The sequence below is a fragment of the Falco biarmicus genome, chromosome 7, assembly GCF_023638135.1.
Source record: "Falco biarmicus isolate bFalBia1 chromosome 7, bFalBia1.pri, whole genome shotgun sequence".
Taxonomy (NCBI): domain Eukaryota; kingdom Metazoa; phylum Chordata; class Aves; order Falconiformes; family Falconidae; genus Falco; species Falco biarmicus.
This window is the reverse complement of record NC_079294.1, coordinates 10,766,916-10,787,570: the sequence shown is the minus strand read 5'-3', so window position 1 is coordinate 10,787,570 and position 20,655 is coordinate 10,766,916. Positions and strand designations below refer to the sequence as shown.

The 20,655-nt window shown below is 36.0% G+C and overlaps 1 protein-coding gene across 13 annotated transcripts in view; it reads left to right on the top strand.

Annotated features, from left to right (window-relative positions):
- Window positions 1-20,655, top strand: part of MIPOL1 (mirror-image polydactyly 1) — a 197,360-nt gene that overhangs the window by 24,551 nt on the left and 152,154 nt on the right. For 2 of the 13 annotated variants that reach the window (XM_056346943.1, XM_056346940.1), the window contains exons 2-4: window positions 8,148-8,212; window positions 9,958-10,203; window positions 12,141-12,220. In XM_056346943.1, the coding sequence (XP_056202918.1) occupies window positions 10,121-10,203; window positions 12,141-12,220 (163 nt within the window). In that variant the 5' untranslated portion in view covers window positions 8,148-8,212; window positions 9,958-10,120. Of the gene's footprint in view, window positions 1-1,906; window positions 1,944-8,147; window positions 8,213-9,957; window positions 10,204-10,747; window positions 10,883-11,333; window positions 11,393-12,140; window positions 12,221-20,655 lie in introns of those variants that run through there. The other 11 variants (XM_056346954.1, XM_056346951.1, XM_056346950.1 and 8 more) reach the window with 10 other exon arrangements.

Below are 20,655 nucleotides of genomic sequence, written 5' to 3'. Positions count from 1 at the left end.
TTTGCTAGTTATAGGGTCTCCGGACTTCTCAAATGTCTTGAGAAACAGGTTTTTAGGGAGGTGTCTATTGAGGATGTCTGAGAGTAGGTCTCTTTTTTTTCAACCTGTCCTGAAAGCACTGTGGAAAACCTTGTAAGTACTAAACTACCTTTTTCAGCTTTTTTCTTTTAGTGAGTTTTTTTATCTGTGATAAAACCAAAAATAATCTTACACCTTAGTGAAGTTCAGTGTGATGAGTAAATTGAACTTACTTAACTCTTTTTCAGGCAGGAACAGCATATTGTGAAAAGTTAAGTTATGGTGAAAACCGAAACCTTTCCATAGTACCTCTTTTCCCAAGCTGTTGCGCTCAGCAGATGCACAATCCAGCTAAAGAACTAAGTACAGTGAAGTACATCCTTTAGATAAGAACACAAGAGGCCTGTGACTTCACTGGCATAAGTTTTTACAGACTAAAATAATTGATTAGATGTTGTAGCTTTAAAGTCTTGAAGAAATTAAAAGAAGAATATTGAAGATCACTGTAAAAACAGTGTCGAAGTGGCATAACTTTGTTGAAAAATTATGCCTTTTTTTACATTAAAGTCTGAACACGTTAAGATTTGCTGTTGACAGGAGAGAGTCATGAAAGCACAACATTGAAGCAGAGTTGTCTTCATTCAGAAGACCTTCTCCCTCCTTTCCTCCCGGTTTGACTGTGAATTAGGAAGCTATTTAGGAGTTATTTCTAGTGCTGTGATTAGGCACGGAAGCCACCCTAGTGCACATACCTGACTTTGTCAGGTTGCTCCCTCAACACGAAAGGAGAGGTAAAGCTCCGAGTCTACAAGTCTTACAGCTTCACAATGTCTGAGAAAGTCTTCAGAGTTGTTCCCTTGTGTTTTATCTATACTTCTGTAGCTATAAAGTCTTGTTTTCTTGATTTTTTTTTTTTTTTTTTTTTAGTGATGCCAAGCAATGCAACATCTGGTAAGCAAGCTCAAACTGTTCAGCATGATTATGTGCAGGAGAAATCAGTCATCAAAATAAGCCTAGGTTTCAGAAGTGCTAAGGAAGTATTTTTCCTCCTTCATCTAGTAAGTGGATTTAGAGCTCCTTTGCTCTGTCCAGGAATAACTGGTATGGGCCAAGATTCAGCTGCTGTCCCAGCTCTCTGCAACCTCACATAATTTCTTCTTTTCACCTCTGGTGTCAAGTGTTTTGGCAATGAAAAAATGAATGTAGCTTGATGAATCAAGGAACAATGAAAGCAAGATAATATGAATTTATGATGAGGTTGCAAGAAAGAGGAGAACATCCATCTGTTTCTTTTTACAAAAACCTGAAGAAAATAATTTTGCTGAAACTGGCTAGATAATCCTAGGTCTTGAATTTTTCCAGAATTTCCACACGCCCCAATTTGTCTGTGTGGAAAGACTCTGTTTTTAAGGCTCAGAACCCCCCAATAAGAACTATTTCTGTCAGTTGTGTAACCCTCAACTTATATGAACCTCTTTGTAGTTTATGTTCTCAGAGGAATTCTTTAAGGCTTCTGTGGTTTTGGCTGAGTAATGTGCTTACTAAGGGTTTAAAATGACCTTTCTTCAAAACCTAGTAAAGAAATGTTTTTTAAAAAGTAAGCCTGTCCAGCTGCTTTATTCCCTGTGTTGTATATCATTATAAATGATGACGAAATTGAGGAATAAGGATGTTCTGTGTATTCAAGCGCATATTTAAAAAAAAAAAAAGCTGCACTATTTTGTTGGTTGCACAAGAATAGAAATGAGAGAGCTTTCATTATGGATGATCTGACAGTTCTGCCTGGGCTTAGAGTTGTCCTGCACCTCTCATTGGAAGACTTCTTGTCTTTTGAGTTTTCCATTGTAACTTCCAACATCTCAGATAATTATCTTTTTTTCTGCAATAGGCATTTCCTTCCTACTGGGTGAAGGTGACTTTTTTTGGTAAGTTTCAGCTGCAAGAAGGTTTTGAATATTTTCCAAAGGTGGGTTAAAGGATAAATATTTCTGTTTTCCCTGATGTAAACAAAAATACTGCAACAGTTTCTTTGGGAAGCTGGTATGTTGTCGAGTTTTGCAGTGCTTTCTTAAAATTTGGCAGAGAGATCAATCCACTGTCAGAAATGTTTGTGATAATGTGACTGATGATCTAAACTTCTGTAACTTTAGCTAATGCCTCCTTTTTGCCTTTTTTGTTTTTGTTTGTTTGTAGTTTTTCTTTCCAGCTGCCTGGCACTAATTTGGAGTCAGTGGTGACTCCCCTTTAATCTTGTACAGTCCTTTGTTGGTGCAAGACCAGGAAGCTGTGCAACTCCATGGTGCTGAATGTTTGCAGGTTTAGCTTCTTAAATTTTTAGCTTCCATTTAAATTCTGGATATTCTCAACAGACTTCATTCCATTGTCTTGTTTCTGGTTCTCATTGAGTTCTGGCCTGCCTCAGAATATCTGATTCTTGTCTGATGGTCCAAGACCGTTTCTGGATGTGTAGCTTGCTATTTTAAATTTTGCCTAGCTTTCAGTTTTCTTTGATATTGCAATGAATTTCAGGGAAGCATCTGGATTATGTTCCTAAAAGCACTAGCCTGCTAATCATACCTAAATAAGCAACAGCACATGATAGGGCATGTTATATATTATACATGTTAAACATGCTGTAAGATGCACAGCTAGTGCATAGGTGCTGAAAATGCTCTGAAATGTTATTAAAATGTAACAAACAGACTCATAGAATCATTTAGGTTGGAAAAGACCTTTAAGGTCATTGATTGCAACTGTTAACCCAGGACTGCCAAGTCCACCACTAAACCATCCCTGTCCCTCAGTGCCACAACTACACGTCTTTTAAATATGTCCAGGGATGGTGACTCAACCACTATGCTGGGCAGCCTGGTCCAATGCCTGACCACCCTTTTGGTGAAGAAATTTTTTGTAATGTCCAATTTAAACCTCCCCTGGCATAACTTGAAGCCATTTCCTCTTGTCCTGTCACTTCTTACTTGGGAGAAGAGACTAACAGCCACCTCGCTACAACCTCCTTTCAGGTAGTTGTAGAGAGCGATAAGGTCTCCCCTCAGCCTCCTTTTCTCCAGGCTACACAACCCCAGTTCCATCAGCTGCTCCTCAACAGGACTTGTTCTCTAGACCCTTCACCAGCTTGGACACTCTTTGGACACATGTCCTGAAGTGTGCCATTCCTCTGTAATTCCCCCCACTTCTCGCTTACAGGAATGAAGTTACTACTCACAGTCAACAAACACACTCTGTACTGCATTTAGTTGCTAGACTTATAAAAAAAAAAAATCAGAAGTTGAGGAGAGACTATATGTTTAATGCCTCAGAACATATGTCTGAGCAATACTGTATGTTCCAATGTTCTTACTCCGTACAGGCATAGTTTAGGGAGCAATTATGCTTTTAGTTGAAGGATACCTTTCTTTTCAGATAGTCATTTAAGCAAATGACAGCCTAGTTAATTCTTTTATAAAGAACAAATCTGGCTGATCTGGAGTCAGTGTTTTATCTCTCTGCTCTTTTTAGCTTGTGAAACTCCAGGTGATATGATTCTCTTCAGCTGCTGAATTTGAGTGAATAAATAATTTGGAGTAGAACCAGTGCATTGGATATGTTGGTTTATGACAGCAGCGGAGGTGCATTTGTGTTTTCATGCTGTTCAAAACAGCCTGACAGATACAAACAGGGTGCAGCTCTGTTTCCCTGTGAGAGACCGACAGGCCCCTCAGTCCCCACACACAGGACTGGATCTTGAAAGGTGGGCACATTTCTGACAGGCCTCTGCATGTTCAGTGCTCATGGTAGTTCTTCATCAGGCTCCAATATCCACACTGTTTGTAGCCTTTATGCTTTTCTTTTTTAGTGCATTTGCTGTCAGGGAAAATGGCACTATTTGAAGGTACTTTCAGGAATGTGAGTTGGCTGGATAAACTGAGGTTTTCCGCTTCCTTGCGGTTCATTGCCTCCTTTTCCTCACTAAGTCCCTGTTTTGATCTTCTTTCTTTCTGTGAAGGCAGCCAAACAGTTAAATTGGAATGCTTTTGGCAGAAGAAATATAATTTCTGCTTAATGCTGTTACTTATACTAATGGTTTATGAATCTGGCACCAAGTTACTGCTTCTCATTTTTATGGGCATATAATGTTCTGTGACTTTATTTGTGCTTTTATGGTAAAATCTAGGCTAGCAATTTTTGTGATAAAAAAAATTACGATTTGGGAATTTCAAGATACTGAATACACTATACAATGAATTTTACAAACATAAGCACTGTAGACTCGAATGTTTCTTGAATAGTTTCCATCGTTAGCTTTGGAGCTCTTTCATCACAGCAACTTTTTCTTAAGTTTTGGAAGGAGATGGATTTTGTGGGGCCTGAGACAAATGCTTTCAGAAAGGCTGGCGAGATATCTGTATCAGTGGTCCGGTTTTGGTTTACTGAAGGATGGTGTGCAAACCAGCATTTGACATTTGGCCCGATGTCACATCATCCAGTCATGCTGCAAACTGGAAAAAATGGGGTGCTCAAGGCAAGTAGTGCTCAAAAAGGTGTGCTGATGCTGCTGTTGCACCGTTTCCACCCTGTTGGCATTCTGCCTGTCTTACCACATAAGTCATCCTTGGCTATGCCTCACTGATGTTTTTTTGTTGATCCCCCCCGGCCCCGGCCGCCTGCTCTACTGCCCTACCTTGTAAAGCAGAGAACAACCCAGTGTTTAGTGTATTGTAGGAATGCTAGTTCTGGTGATGTTGTTTTGCAATCCTTAGAATAGTAAGTATGCAGGAAGTGACCTGTGAATATCATCCAATTTACACCTCTGCTCAGAATGGGGCCATCTCCACAGTTAGATCAGGTTGCTATATCCAGATGAGTTTTGCACATCTCCAGCAATGGAGATTCTGTAACCTCTGAGCAACTTGTTCCAGTGACCTTCCTCACTGTGAAAAATCTCTTACCCAGAACTCTTAATTTTTTCTGTGTTACAACTTGTTTCCAAGAGAAGAATCTGTCTCTTGTCTTCTCTATATTTGCTCACAAGGCAGCTAAGACCCAATAAAATCCCCCTTTATTCTTCTTTCCTTAAAACCAACTCAACTCTCCTCTCGATTCTTCATAATTAATGTGCTGCAGACCCCTAATCGTCTTGATGACATTCTGGTGGACTTGCTTCAGGATATCCATGAGAGGGTCAGATTGGATACAGCACTTCAGATGTGGTCTCACAAGTGCCAGATAGAGGGGATTAATCACTTCCCTTTGTCTGATGGCTATGATCCTGTCAATTGAGTGTAATTTGAAGGTATCCCTCACTGCCATGTAGTGCCGATTCTACTAAAATATTCTATGAAACGTTCTTTTGGCTCTGGATAAGACAACAGCTAGTTTAAAATATACATATTTATCCTTATCCTTAAAGGCTATGAAAATCATGATCTGGTTGTAAACTGGTTAGAAACAGAGATCTGGCTGCCTACATGAAATGTAATACTTGAGTTTATAAGACCAGAAGTGTTTAGAACAAAGCTGTAAACAAAAATGGCTAAATGAATTGGCCATTCCACACTTGACCAAAGCATATCATAGTTTCATTATTAGAATGAAAATAATATTAATAGCGGTGTGACAGGAAAGCTGCTTCACAGAATGCACACCAAGATGAGAAAAGCTGGAAAAAAAGGAAACAGCCTTTGACGAGATCCTCTGTGGTTTTCTTTACATTTCAAAGAGGTGCCAGGCAGGGAGAGAAGGAAAAGGCATGTATTGTCAAAGAAAAGACAAACTAAGGCAAAAGAAAAGAATGGAGGACAAAAGACAGCTAAAAACTGGAGAAGAAGAGAACAGAGCAGGCTGAAGATTGTTTACTAAATAAAATACAAAGGAAGATCATTATCTTGGTTTTTAGTGAGGGAGAGAGAATAAAAGAGGGGAGAAGAGGTAGGGGCAGTCGGTGATCTAATATGCACATAAAACACTTCTTGGTAAATGTAAAGAGAAAATTGAGCCTTGGGGACGCTGAACTAATAGCAGAAATTAGGGAGAAAAAATAGAGAAGTACATGTCCTTTATCCAATTCAATTTAATTCAGATATAGGTAAAACATATTGTGAACAAGTTGAAACTGCGTTTTTATGCCTCCTTTCTTGCCTTTGTCAAAAACATGTCATAGAGAATGAACACTTTTTGCCGTAGTATATGCTATCATTAAAAGAATCAGATGCAAGTTCTTTGATGAGAATAAGAAAGTTTGAACATGACTGAGCTCTGGGAACATGTTTTTATCAAGCTTCCAGATAATGCAGTATTTTCTATAAAGCAAAATCTTGAAGTCTTTATAGCAGTGCTGGACTTTTAAATTTGAAGTACTAATGCTGCATTCATCCACTTATGGCGTAAATCCATTTGCCTATGTTTTACATTCTTTTAACAAGAAACAGAATATTTTGCATGATCTACTTGTATTTAAAAGCATATAAAAGTAATAGACTACAATAAGTACCTCTGTAATCAGATATCAAAATATATTTCATTTCACAACTTTCAATATTCAACGGATGTGTGTTATTCCACATTTGACAAATACAAGAAGCGGCTATTTCAGTTATTCTTTGACTAGCATTTTAATGACCGCTCAAAGCTAATTTTAAGTTATTTTGCGTTACCTTAGCATTCTGATTTGCTATAAAGTTTCTTTAGGTAGAGAGGAATGTGACACTTGTGGAATGTATCATTGCATCAAAACTTGACATCCACCTAGCCTAAGACAACTGTCTGTTCCCTAGGGAAATGCTTCCAGAAAGTAGGGGTTTTTTTAATTTAGCTTGCCCTAAGGCAAAACATTTCAGGATATTTTAGGAGATCCTGTAATCTAATTAATCTTATGAAAATAATACTAAAATTATTCTTTATTTCCCTATGCATAAAGTTACGGTGTTCCCTGCCTTACATAGCTCCATCCCTGCACTGTGAATGGCAACTGCCAACTGCATCATTTAGGGGGACAAAGACTGGCTTGGTGCTGTGCTGAGGGGTGGTGGGAACTGGTCTCTTGTTCCAGCAGAGCAGGGCAGGGAGGGTAGCCCTCCTTGGGGGGAAAAACTGTCCCAAGACAGTTTTGTGAAGAAGAGGTGAATTTGGTCGACACCAGCAAGCATTTGCCTCCTGTCACAGTGGCTGAGGCCACGACTCAGTAGTTGTCTTCAAAACCTATCGAAGCGAGACCCATGGGCAGGGGTTTGCAGTCATCGGGCTCCATGTGGAAGGGTCTCAATAGCCTTTTCCATTCCCGAGGAGGGAGAGTCAGTAACTGAACTGCAGCTTAGAAGATGGACTTCCCAGTCTCCTGCCCAGGGAGGGAAAGCACTGGCAGCTACAGCAGGCTGTCACTAATCCAAACACCCTGGGTCAACATCACTGTTCAGATGGTTGGAAGTTTGTGGTGTTGTGGGGTGCACCCTTCTATAACACATTCTGCAGAGACTCCAGATGTTTTTTTCTTCTGAATGTGGAAATACAACCAAAGCTGTAATAAAAGCTATTCAGAACTGCACAAGTAAAGCACTGAATACTTCCTACCTTGCAGATATATGGTTTTTTTTATATACCTCTTGATTTTGTTTAATTCCTATTAAGTGTTTGTGTTGAGTAATTCTGGAATGCCATCCTTATGAATAAGCCATTATTTTGTTTAGGATTTTTTTTTTTTCCCTCCTAAAATCCATTCATATTTCAAAGTACTGGAAGGCAGAATATTTTGATGGCCACCTTTGCAGAACATATCCCTGAATGAATGAGGAAATAGTAATTTTAGTTAGCACTACATATAAACACAACTGAAGGCAGTGCAGTGAGCTTAGTTTTCCATTTTTATCTGTCATAGATGTAAATAGTTCAAGCATATAAGCATGCAAAGAAGTTGATAGTTTGAAACTGTGACTGCATGTGTCGTATAGGATAATGTTAAAATTTCCTGTGTGCTTTGATATGACATTCTCTAGAAAAAGATTGGTTTAGCTGAGGTATAAACCGACTAAAAGTTAATGCTGTTTTTCACTGGGCACCCATGCTAAACTAGAAGGTTCATGTATTTCATATGCATGCTTATGTAATTAAGCATCCACTAATTTCTTTCTTTTTAGGAAATACTTCTGCAAATCAGCACTTCATATATGAAGAGTTAAGATCATATCGTTTGTTCTTTAAGGTAAGGATAAGGACAAACATTATTATTATTATTTTGTAATAGGTTCTTAATCCTTTGTTCTGTGAAGTGTTGACGCTTTCATTAGAGTTAAAATATGTTGCATGTTTACAAAAAGCCTGAAATCTCAATATGTGGTCCTATAAATTTTAATTATTTGAATCATTAGAACATCTAATTTTTTGCCTAAGAGTACACGAATGTACCATTGAATCTGTTTTTTAAGGTTTTTTTCCAGTTTAATGTCTGAATCCAAATTCATAAAGAGTTGGAAAAATGAGATGTCTGAGCTATAGGATTCACAGGGATTTTATATGAAGCCTATTTAATCAGGATAACACTGTTATTAATATTCATAAAGTCAGCTGGAACACAAATGACAGACTATGGAGCCTAAAATTTTTTACTTGTGAATTTATTACAAGCAGCTTAAAAAATTAATGGAATTTAAGTAAAGTTGACCAAAATGAAAATCTTATGTTAGCAGAAAAAATCTTTATTAGAACTTTCTCTAAGACCATCTTGCATTGATATCTTTGACAGATTTCATTGGTACTTAAAGAAGAAAGATGCATGAATGGTCATTTAAAAGGATTTAAACGCATTGGCACATTAATTTTTACATGAATAATAAGTAGTTTCCAAAAGCAATTAACTTACAGTGTACAAGATTTGAATAGAAAAATAGGACTGTGACATCAAAGGGCAAAGCAAATGTGCTGTACATTTTAAACTTTTAATAATATGACTTCTTAAAATAACTTATTTCATTTCCACAGTAGGTAAAGTAACAGTGAAGGTATTTGTGTACAGCTTGGGTTTGTTTTGCAATATACCAAGATCTGGAACAAAGAAATATTTTGATGGCAAAGTGCTATTGGTAAAGAACATCTTCAGGCTTTTACAGTGATCAGGTGCTTTTGAATTGAGCTTTCTTACAGTCAGTTTCTGCGTGGAAAATAGTCATATACTGACCACAGCATGTGATTTTTCTCCCATGCTGCTGTATGCAGCACTGGGAAGCATTTGTTACTTCTGTGAAGGGCCAATTAAGTAGATCTGGAATTTCTTTTGTTAGTAGGAAGATACTGGTTGATTTATATTCATATTTGTAGGTGGTTTGGCATTTAAATATTTAGTGTGAATTACTATTGCATATTATATTCAACAGATAAGGACACTTTTTTTTTTTAGCTTTCTTTGCATGATGTTCAAGTAGAAGTCTTAACACTAACACAGGTTGAATAAATAGATAGTGAATAAGGAAATTAACTGTAGATTTAAAATTAATTCTAGGTTCTGGGTTACAGTTCCATTTTGAATATTCGTATTTTGTCTTGGTCTATCAGTATGCTTTATTTTAGTCTCCAGCTTTAATTTCTTCTTATCATTAGACAGATAGATTATTAACAGATTGTCTTCAAATGAATGTAAAGAAAAGCTTTAAAACGATTGTATTTGATTTTTCCAATGATTCCTCCTGGGAAAACATTCATGGCTAGCTTCTACTTGTTGTTGATGTGGCAAGGTTTAACTCTATCTGAATAATCATGGTTCGGTCGGTTTTGGTTCTAAAAATACCTTGTGTTTGAAACACCTACTGTAAGGGTACATCTTGAGTGATATGTAAGTGTTGTGCATAAGTTAGATACCTGTTGCACCTGTTGTGTTCGGAACAACAGATGTACATACTTAATATATGGATATTTTGTTGTTCTGTTTACTGACATTTTTAATTCTAATAACAGGGAAGGTATACTGCAAATCCTAGGCAGGCCCAAAAGGTCCTCCTGTTTGACTTTGATCGATAGGTTGCCTTAATCTGATATCAACAATGTTTTTGTATGTGTAAACCAGAAAATGCCTATTAATTAGCCGAACATATTTCACCTATGAAGACAAAGTCGTTAAATGAGCCTCTTGACTTCTGTCTCCAATTATTCCGGTGCCATCATCTATCATTTCCAGCAGAGGGCAGCATTTTCCTACATCAGGTACATGAAGGCACATGCCCTGCTTAGACTGTCAATGTTTCTTGTAATTACTCCCAGTATATTTGTTGCTTGCTTATGAATTAACTTGCATTTATGGAACTAAATCATTCCAATCATTTAATTACACCTGAGGAGCTGAACTATAATTGCTTGCTTCCAACTAGGATCTGATATGGCTTGAGCAGTATTAATTTGGTGTTTACTTTTCTGAGTGCTAAAAGCATTAAAATGATTGTGCAATGGGATTACATTTTACTAATTGCTGGCATTCATTAGCTGGGTAAATGGCGAGGAAGAATGACTGTATATTGTGGAGGGATAAAATTATGGTTTTAAATAGTATATTACTAGGCACATTAAGGCCCTAAGACATGTTTTAAAATACTCCAGAGGTTATTAAATACCATATTTTCTTCATGTCTTGCTATATGAATATCTTATTAAAATACTGCAATTATTATGAACCTTTTTGTGCAATATGTAGGGAAATGGCTTCATTGACAGAAACCTATTTCTTGATATTAATAACCTTCTATATTTTCAGCTAATCCAAAAGTAAATGAGGAACTTAGGAAAAGATTGCCAACTCCAAATCAACACAGTTACACAGAATTGAAAAAGAAGCGTGCAGCTTCATTTGAGGGATTCTTGTAAGGAACTCTGTGTTCTGTGATATGAGGTGAAGTTGTTATTTTTTGTTAAGACCTAAGCACATCAAATCACACACTTTTTTTTTATCATGCACCTTTATAATTAACAACAAATATAAATAATTCCTGAATGCTTAATGTGAATGTTAGTGTCAAATCTTAAGTGTTTGCACAATTATTATACTTTTTTTTTAATAATCTCAAAGATAAAAATGAAAACATCTGCTTTTATGGTGTTTATAGGAAAAGCATTTATTCTGTTGCTTTGTTAGTTAGAACATAGGTCTTCGATATAATTTTTATTAATTGAATTTTAAAATGTGTTGTTTGAGTGTTTTGGTGATGGTGGGTTTTTTAACTCTTACATTTATCAACACAATGTAAAGTCTGCATATTTTCATGATCCAGCCATTGCCTCTTCAAGGCACATGTTGTATCTTTAAATAAAATATAATTGTGCTTATTTTGTATGGTTTTCCTGCTATGTAGTTAAAGATGAAAAAATGTCCTTTTAAAGCACATTTGAAAGAGATGCTTGAGTAAGTAATAACATCTTACTTTATCAGCAAGATTACAAATTTATTTAGATTTCCTTGAGATATAGTGTATAGCTGATTTTTTTTAAGGAGAGAGCGTATGTTTTAACACTCAAAACATTACCAGATAAACATATTACTTTAGGTCTTATTTTTGGGTATTGAGGGTTTTTTCTTGAAGGTCTTTGATTATATTAAATACTGTGTAATTAACCGTATAGTCTGAAGCAATATGTATGCAAATAATAGGATGGATTATTTAGCTGTTTAGAAAAACGGGCAGATTGGAGTGGTCATGGGCCACTTTACCTGTATTTTATCCAGGAAAATAAAGCAAGAGAAAGAATGTTGTGATGTAAAGTGCATACCACCTTCTGTAATAATTGCCAAAGGGAGAAGTCTCATTGCCTGCAGTGGGACCACTCAGTATGATTTGGGCTGTTCTCAGTAGCATGTACTTCCAAGAGCAGACTCTAGAATAAGACAACAAATTAATAAATTTTTCCATTAAGGCATTACATGCGAGAGAAAGCTGAACCAAACCATTATACAAATTAGATGTGTGAAGAAAAAATATTTTACTGAGAAATATAATTTAGCACTGACTGTTAAAATACACAGACTTTATTGTGCCATTATAAATATTTTAAAATCATTTGTACTGTAAATTTTGTGTCGACTGAAGGCAGAGTATAGGTGTGTTATAATACATTGTTTCAAGTTTATTTATCCAGAATTTGCTTTATTTTAGCTCTGAAATCTTCAAGCAAAAACTGGACTCGGTGCCAGATCAAACGAGTTCAGAAGAACAAATGGAGAACTGGTCAAAAGGTAAGGACTTTTAAGATATTAATAAGGAACCTCAGGTGTTGTACCAGTGCTAGGCAGTGACTGGAATGTATTTGTTCTTGCCGATATATGACTGACTTTGGAAGAAAAGAAAAAAAAAAAAAAAAGAAAAACACAAACCCACAACCACACACTGTCTTTTAAAAATATTTGGGGTAACGGGAGAGCAGCTACAGGAATGTAAATTATCAGCTTTACTTTTCTTGTTAGTGTTATTTAGATTTTTTTTGTATATAACTTTGAGAAGTCTTATTTAAATTCTTAGTCTGAACATTGCACTTTACTTTCCAACCTTATTTTCTTAATGGGTTAACAACAAATCTGAAGCTGTCTTAAAGAACTTTCTTGGCTATTCACACCTGGCTAGTAGCATTAAGCCATTTACTAGTATTAATGTATTTCTCATTATTACCTCAACTGAGTACAGATCGTAGAGTAAGATGGGAGGTAGAGGGGGACTTGGTTAACTTGAAACTTCCAGGGTACATGGAGTTTCCATCTCCATCAGGATGGAAAGATCCTTTTGTATTTAGATGACCAAAATTTTGCGCTCAGATTCATTCATTTATGTCTCATGGCAGAAACTTTAAAAAAAAAAAGGAGGGGGGGGCACAAAAAGCACTAAGTTTAAGAGCGTATTATGTGACTGACTGACTTTACAGAAGAGATTTGTCAGAAAGTGGCTTGTGGCTAGATAATAATGTGCACACTGAAGAAAGGGAAAGACACAGGAAGGAGACCTTCAGTACATCACTAAAGGGTGGATGTTTTTCCAGTGTCTCTGTATAGGTTAAAAAAATAGTGAATAGGTGTCAACATCAAAGATGTCTCCTATATCAGAGACTGATAGCATCTTGTATATTGCCTTTTTTAGAATTTTGTACTATGTATTCTTTCTCAAAAGTTAATAAATGTCAAGTTTCTCATGAAGAGTCTATTGTTTATAAGAAAGTAGTAGTACTCCATCTTGCAGATAATACATTTCTTACATATGTAAAAGAATTTGTTTATTATTGTACAAGATAAACTACTTGTAGACCCCTTTTGATTCATGGAATTTTGAGGTGTAACTGAGTGAAGTTAATGTTTTTGAATCATATACTCTGAAAACATAATTACTCATGATAGAGTAACTTAATGGGGAATTGTATTCTGACAATTTATGTTTTAAATGTGTAATGGCTTAATCAGATCTAGTATTTATAGACCTTTAGGGGTCAGCATACCCTAAGAATGGTTCAAAAGGTTAACTTGTCCCAAGTAGGCAAGTGAATACCATAAACTGATTCTCTGAGAAATATTTTCTGTCTAATTGCTAGAAATGGCGTTCTGCTGCTGCTCACAGATACTTTAAAAACTGGGTAGTTACTGTTTCATGTGTATTTTTCTGATGCATTGGGTTAATATTTTCTGCTGTTCAGAACACTCTTTCTTCCAAGCTAACACTTACATATTTTTATGTCCAATATAAGTTGTTATATAGACAAAAGTAAAATTGTTACTTTTTTTTTTTTTTTTAGATCAGTCATTAGTAAGTCTCACAATCCTTGGGAAGTTAAAAACAGGGATTACGAATAAATCTCATCTCATCATACTGGTTTGTGTGAGGAATTTTTTGGGGCATTAACAATTCATTTACATTTTCTTATCATAGAGATAATAGATAAATTACAGAAAGATAATGTTTGATATGTTTCCTTTGTAGACATTCTGATGCATTTTCTCACTGAACTACTAAATCAAAGCAACTTTTAATTTTCTGTTTAAATGTCTGTGTTGAAATGTGTACCATGTTGTGTTCTGCTTGCTTTGTCATCTGTGCTATCTTTCCTTTTTGCGACTGGTACTGTTCTGCGTCTAGTTGTTCCTTGCTTGTAACCTGGAAGTTTAAAAGCTGGTTTTAGAATAACCCTATAATGATTTATTAATGTTTTTATAACATACTGAAATATTGGACATTAAATTATTTGCCAAAAAATAAGGATGATAAAACACATCTGAGATTAAATTCAGCTGACTAGATGAAAATTCAGTCAAGCAATGAGAATTTTTTTAAAAAAACAGCAAAAATATTAGGTACAGAGAAGTGATAGGTTTATGGCAGTTATGTGGGATAATATGTAACCTGTTAATGTTATGAAGTAAAATACTTGAAAGAAAGGTAGTGTTTAAGAAGAGTATATCTGAAGTGTTTGATAGTTAAGATTTTCTTTTTAACTTTCCGTTTGTTTGGAACATAATTTCACTGTGTGGAGTGAAGACATTTGTCCCTGTTCTGGTATATTAGGAAGAGTTAAAGAACAGTCAGTGCACAAGGCTTAGTATTTCAGGTTTGTGTCTAATTTAAATATACTATGTATCTCCACAATACCTAGTTTTTAGTAGGAAGACAGTGACTTTTTTCATTTCTCTCTAAGAATACTTGAGAGAATGTGTCAGGAGCATTGGCATCAGGCCAGCGAAGACTTTCTGACTTCCAAATGAAAAATATTCAGGATCCAAGCTAGAAAGCCTAGGATGGCAGTCCATTATAAAAATAAAGTTGTGTTGGCAAATAGGCACATATCTTTGTATCGCGGTGGTGGTGGTGGAGGAAGCACGTTGCATCTGGGTGGAGGTGTTACTTTAACAGGGTTTACATGCATGACAAAAACTGCACAAACATTTATACTGTGAAAACACAAGAGGGAACCTGAAACTGGGTGCTTTTCATACTTACATGTACATTCAGAACTTAATGTCAATTTTTCAAAAGAGTTTGCAAGATAGCAAAGTGGTGGGTGGGCAAATACTGGAGTTAAATTTGTGTCTCATTTGACTTATACTATGTACTGTGTTTAAATGGGTGCAGCTATTGGTTCTGTATTGTATAGTCTTTCACTACTGTGATATTTTTGCTTGTGTCATATTTCATAGCATCTATGATTTTTAAGGACAGCACAGAAATTAGATGAAGTCTTAGAATATCAAATACTGTTTGGTCTGTTTTGACAACAAAATTATAATTTTACTGACTCCAAAATGAAAAGCCATTGTATAATTATTTTCTGGAATTTCCTAAAACAAGGTAGTAGATTGATTATTTTTAATGGCAAAGTGGTTTGCTTCCTTAAAAGGTGGTTATTATACTTTTCAAGCATAGAAATAAATATACATATATTTGTAAACCACTAATTGAAGCACGTATTGAAATATAAGTCAATGAACCACTTTCACCTGTAAGAATTTGATGTCAGCTCTTAGTTATGATTCATATAGATGCTTTCACTGTAATTCATTATTCTTGAAAAGAATGTTCGTGTGGCTTATAAAAAATACTTTTAAAATTGTTTATCTGGAAGCTGTAGTTCAGAGGAGACTCTAGCTTTAAAGAGATGTGATAATGTAGATTGGAACAGAACTGCAGAATCAGCTTGTGCAGGGAAATTTTAAAAGTTAGTGTTTTATCTGGGGGTGAGCTGTTGTTTTCCAGTCTTGCTCGCTTCAGGAAAAATAGAAAACAGATATACAAACCTAATGAACAAGTTAAGTATATATAGCTGGTCAGACGCGTGTTCATGTGATAAGCTTATGCATTGACAATTGTCTTAATTGCATTGTGTGTTTGTGCATGCATTGGTCTTGCATGAATGCATGGTGTTTACAGTTAAGAATCTGGCCATAGCTTTCCTTGTATTGTCATGGTCATGATGTGTATATGCCAATGTATTGCTTACAAAAATATATTTTAGTTCCTCTGCTGTGTAGTGAATAATATTCAGGAAATAAAGCCTCTCTAGAAATATTTTTTAATATTTACTTCCATTTATAAAGTTACGACATTTATTGTCACCATCCTTTTTGCATTCATTGTAATTGAGGCAATGTACAGTCATTTGCATAGGTTAAGTAAAATGAATCATCTTTTTTTGCTAACTTCCTAGAAATGAAACTCCTATTCCTCACCGTGTATTTGTAGACTATTTTGAGCAGTAAATTTTTTCTAGTTATGTAATGATTTTAATATACTTTTTTGTGGGTTTGGTTTTGTAATAGTAATCACAAGGACTGTTTTGTCTGGAATTACTATTGTGTGATTTTAACACACATACACACATGCACAAAGATGAAGGGATAAAGAAAGCATTGAGAGTGATGTGGTGTTGCAAAGATTTCTCATCTCATGCTCTATCTGGGTCAAAAACCAACTAACTGTAAAGGTGCTGCTCCCCTTCCTCCAGAATACACCCATTGTAGCTATAAACACTCTAAAGAAAATCTGAAGCCCTTCTTCCAAGGCTGTAGTAGAGGCAGAATAAACCATATTTGTCATATGGAAGTCTGTTTCTGCTTTTACATGCCTCAACTAGAGATACTGTGAGCCTGTTCTTCCTCTCCTTCCCTCTTTTAGCAATAAGAAGTGCTGTTTACCTAGGAAAGAAAGAAGACCTGGATATTGCACTGATGTGTATGCAGAAGAATCTACGTGATATGCAGAGAGACATTCTTCATGCGTGTGGCTCAATTGATTAGTGTCTTCCATGTGTGTTGTGCTTTCAGCATTGAAATTGCAGTGTGCTAGCTGTCAGAGATTCTGCAAAGTGGCAAGGACAGTTGCAGGTTTCTCTGCACAGTATAGGAGGCAGAAGAGAGGCTGAGAGGATGAATTTGCATGAGTCAAACACAGAAAGAGTGGCTGGTAACTGTTGAGCAATATTAAGTACAGAAGATGAAAAAAACCTCTTGTATGGAAAAAGAAGGAATAGTGTGCCATGACTTAGAAGATAAAAAGGAGCTAATGATAACTGAACAGTCATCAAATATTGTCTGGTCTTTCCCGTAAATATAATCCTTTCATGTGTATAAATTATCATCTGTCTGTTTTCCATCCCATTTCTTTCCTTGTACGTTTTGCATGGTAAAATACAGTGCATTTCTGGCCAGGCTGCATGCAGAAAGACTCCTCGTCAGAAGCACAATTAAGTACCCAATATCATTGGAGTGTTGTGAATATGATTTTGTTAGACCCATTACAGTACACTGAAATGTGTAGTGCCTTATCTGCGCTGAGTACTGCAAGTGATAAAGATAGGGAGAATGCACACCTTGAAGTATTGCACTTTGAATCACACAAGTGCAGCTAACTTCAGAATGTCTTGAAATATGCTTCAGGCAGAGCAGCACTTATTACCACAGTAATTTTTATGTAGTGCTTTAGAAGACCTAGCACAAATGCCAGAAGAAATTTGTTATTTTCTTCTTTAGAAACCTTCATTGCTTCTGTTTTAATAACAACTAGAATGAAGCTTAAGTTCAGAGCAAAGATATAACAAAAAAACCCAACTTATTAAAAAAGGGTTCTCCAGGGAGTGCATTGGAGACTCTTATCTTAGAGTTCACCTGCATCTTTAGTAGACCATTTACTCAGAGTAAAGTGTGCGTGGGCAAGATGTCTTACTGGCACTTTATGCAGAGTGACCTTTCTTCTATGTTGGACACTTAAAATGACAATATTTTTCTTTGGTTCTAAAGCAGTAGTTTTCTGGGATTTTTTTTAGAACTCTAATTCAGCAAAGCCTTAGTTGTTTGTTGGCAATAGGGGAGGTTTAGTACATTTGGATAAGAGAATTTTCACTATAATTAATGGGCATCAGGAAACATGACCCTGCCTAGATAAAAGGGAGTTCTGGATCATTAAGATTTAGATAATGGAAAGGGTTATATGTGAAAAGCAATTGTCTGGTATGACAATAGCAAAAGAGAAATGAGGTGGGAAGGTTTACTTTGTTTTTAGCTGGTTTAGAAAATATAAACACAGCATGCTTAGTAAAACTCTAGCAGACACTATGTTTGGAAATTATGTAATAACTCCATATAGGCTGTAATGATATCCTGAAACCCTGTATTTAAACTAACCTGAATTACAATGAGAGATAAACAGAATATTTACCCATCCCTTATGAGCTGCTGCTGATATGTAAATTTATTCTTCTACTTTGCACAAATATACTTTTGAGCTACTGCTTAAACACTTCAAGGTCCTTAGCCAAACAGTTTTAATGATGCCTCCAGTATTATGAAAGTGTGACATTTGATGAATGCCTTGTATAGTTGTGATATCGGGGAAAGTGTAAACAAAAAACGCACATCAAGTCATCGTGCAACACCTAGATAATTTATAATTTTACTGTTTATATCCATCTTGACATTTTTTATCTGCCAAAGGCAGGTTTCATTTGGAATCTTAATCTGAGATTTATTTGGTGGATCTGGAAATCATAGCTAGAGTTCCCACAGGAAATGGTCCATCTACCAACAGATTAAATGGCAGTCCTGCAGTTGTTAAGGGAGCTCTGCATTTAACACACATGCATACTCATTCAGTCAGCACTGTGGAGAAAAATTAAAGTAGTAACCCAGGTTTAGGAACAATGTAGCTAAAAAGTCCCATATTTGCTGAATGACAAAGGGTTATATAGCAGCATTTCATTTTATTATTCGTGCTTGAATTTCTTGTTTGCTTTGTTGAGTCTGCTGACGAATACTAATAAATGCCTGCAACAATCCAGACGAGAGATGCCTGGCAACAAAGCTATGCGGTGGACCTCCCTGATCTTCTCCAGTTCACAACCTGACCTTTTGAAAAATTGGCTGGGCTAAGCTGCAGAATTTGGGTGTAATGGTTATTGTTAACTCCAGCTTTAGGATTTATTAATTTGTGTGATCAAGACTTACCTATACTTCAAAGTTTCAAAAGACCAAACACAATCATCCATCCATTAGAACTAACATTGTGTTTCAGTGAATCCCACTTAGTATCTGCCTAGAGATTCTGCTGTTTTGATGCATTCGGAATATAAAAATGCTTTTTCAAGTGTGAGACCGATCCAATGAAAATCTGGTGTCTTCTCAGAGACTAATGTTTTAAAATAACAATATGTTAATGAATTGCAAACGGAGGGTGGAATGCCAAAGGAAATGTCTGATATTTACACATTAATAAATGCATCACGATTAACTGCAGTGAATACTAAAATAATGATTTGCCATGTATTTTAAAGACTTGGATGATTTTTCTATTTTAAATATTCACCAGTTTGTACGCAATTGCTGTTTAGATGCAAAATAGGAGGGCAAAAGACTTGGTGAGAGAGGCAGGCGAGGGAAACATCATTACTAAAATAATCAGGATCCTTGGAGAATTGAAAAAAAATTGCCTTTGCCAGAATAACTCCAACTGTTCATAATGTCCTTCTCAATTTATTTCTTTATGAAGGGTGTTGATAGGGTTCCACACAAGTACAGGTGAATAAAGAAGCATTCAAAGTAACACAGATGTCCCCCTACTTAAACTGCTAACACAGAATGAAGTCACTGTTCTCTTTAGATTCCTTTAAGGAATAAAAAAAAAAAAATGAACGAATAAACTTCTGAGTTTTGTCTGTGTTTTAGCAGACAAAATATTTTCAAGCCTGGCTTTTTTCTGGTATGTGTGTTGTGGGATATAGAGCAAACTTAAGACATTGATGCAAAATAGAACTTTAGGTTTTGTTCAGTTGCAGAGAACTCTCTCAACAAAGTTGCAATAAGAATATGTTGTGCTCTTTGATCGTGAATTTGGGCAACTCAAATGCTTAGCTGTAGCCAGAGATGGAGTATTTGAATTGTATTGCTCTGTTAACCTGACTGACTTCTAAAACAGTTTTAACTGGTTGGAAGTTCTCTGTATTAGAACAACAGTCAATGTAAAAAAAAAAAAAAAAAAAATTTCTTCTGCCTACTACTGAAATTACAGGAAGTTTGTATATACTGTACGCTGCATGTCTGTCTTCTAATGTAGAAATACTGTAGTCTTTCCTGTGAATGAAAATTATTATCATAAAGTAGTGTGGAAGGATACCAACTTAGTTTTGAAATTTCTCTTAATTTTGTGATTGTGTAAATGTTACTTTATCATTCATAAGTAAAAATGGTATTTTTTTCCTTGAAGTCCAATTGAAATGAGTTGCTAAAGCTTGTCTGAAGAAGAGAGAACTTGAGGGCCCCTGCTGAGGAGACAGGAGCTTTTGAAGTTCTGCAGTTTTACTTCTGCCGTGGCTTGGTCAATGACCTCGATCCAGTTACTTCATTACTGTGCGCCTGGGTGTTGATGTCTGTAAAGTTATTGTTACAGTACTTAAGCATCCTTTATAAAATATCTGTGCGAGCTTCCACAAGATGTTGTTTTCAAGGCTTATTTCAGTGAACCTCATTTGTTTCTTAAAGTAAGAGCAGATATCTCGGTGAAAAATCCAGGACCTTTCTGAGTAAGGGTTACTTAAAAGTAAATGGATGGTCCTCACTCTTATGAGTTGACCCACGGTGCTCTCAGCAGGGTCCACTGTTATGTATCACTGGGGCACTAACCGTGCAATGCATCTGCATGGTGATTTCCTCTT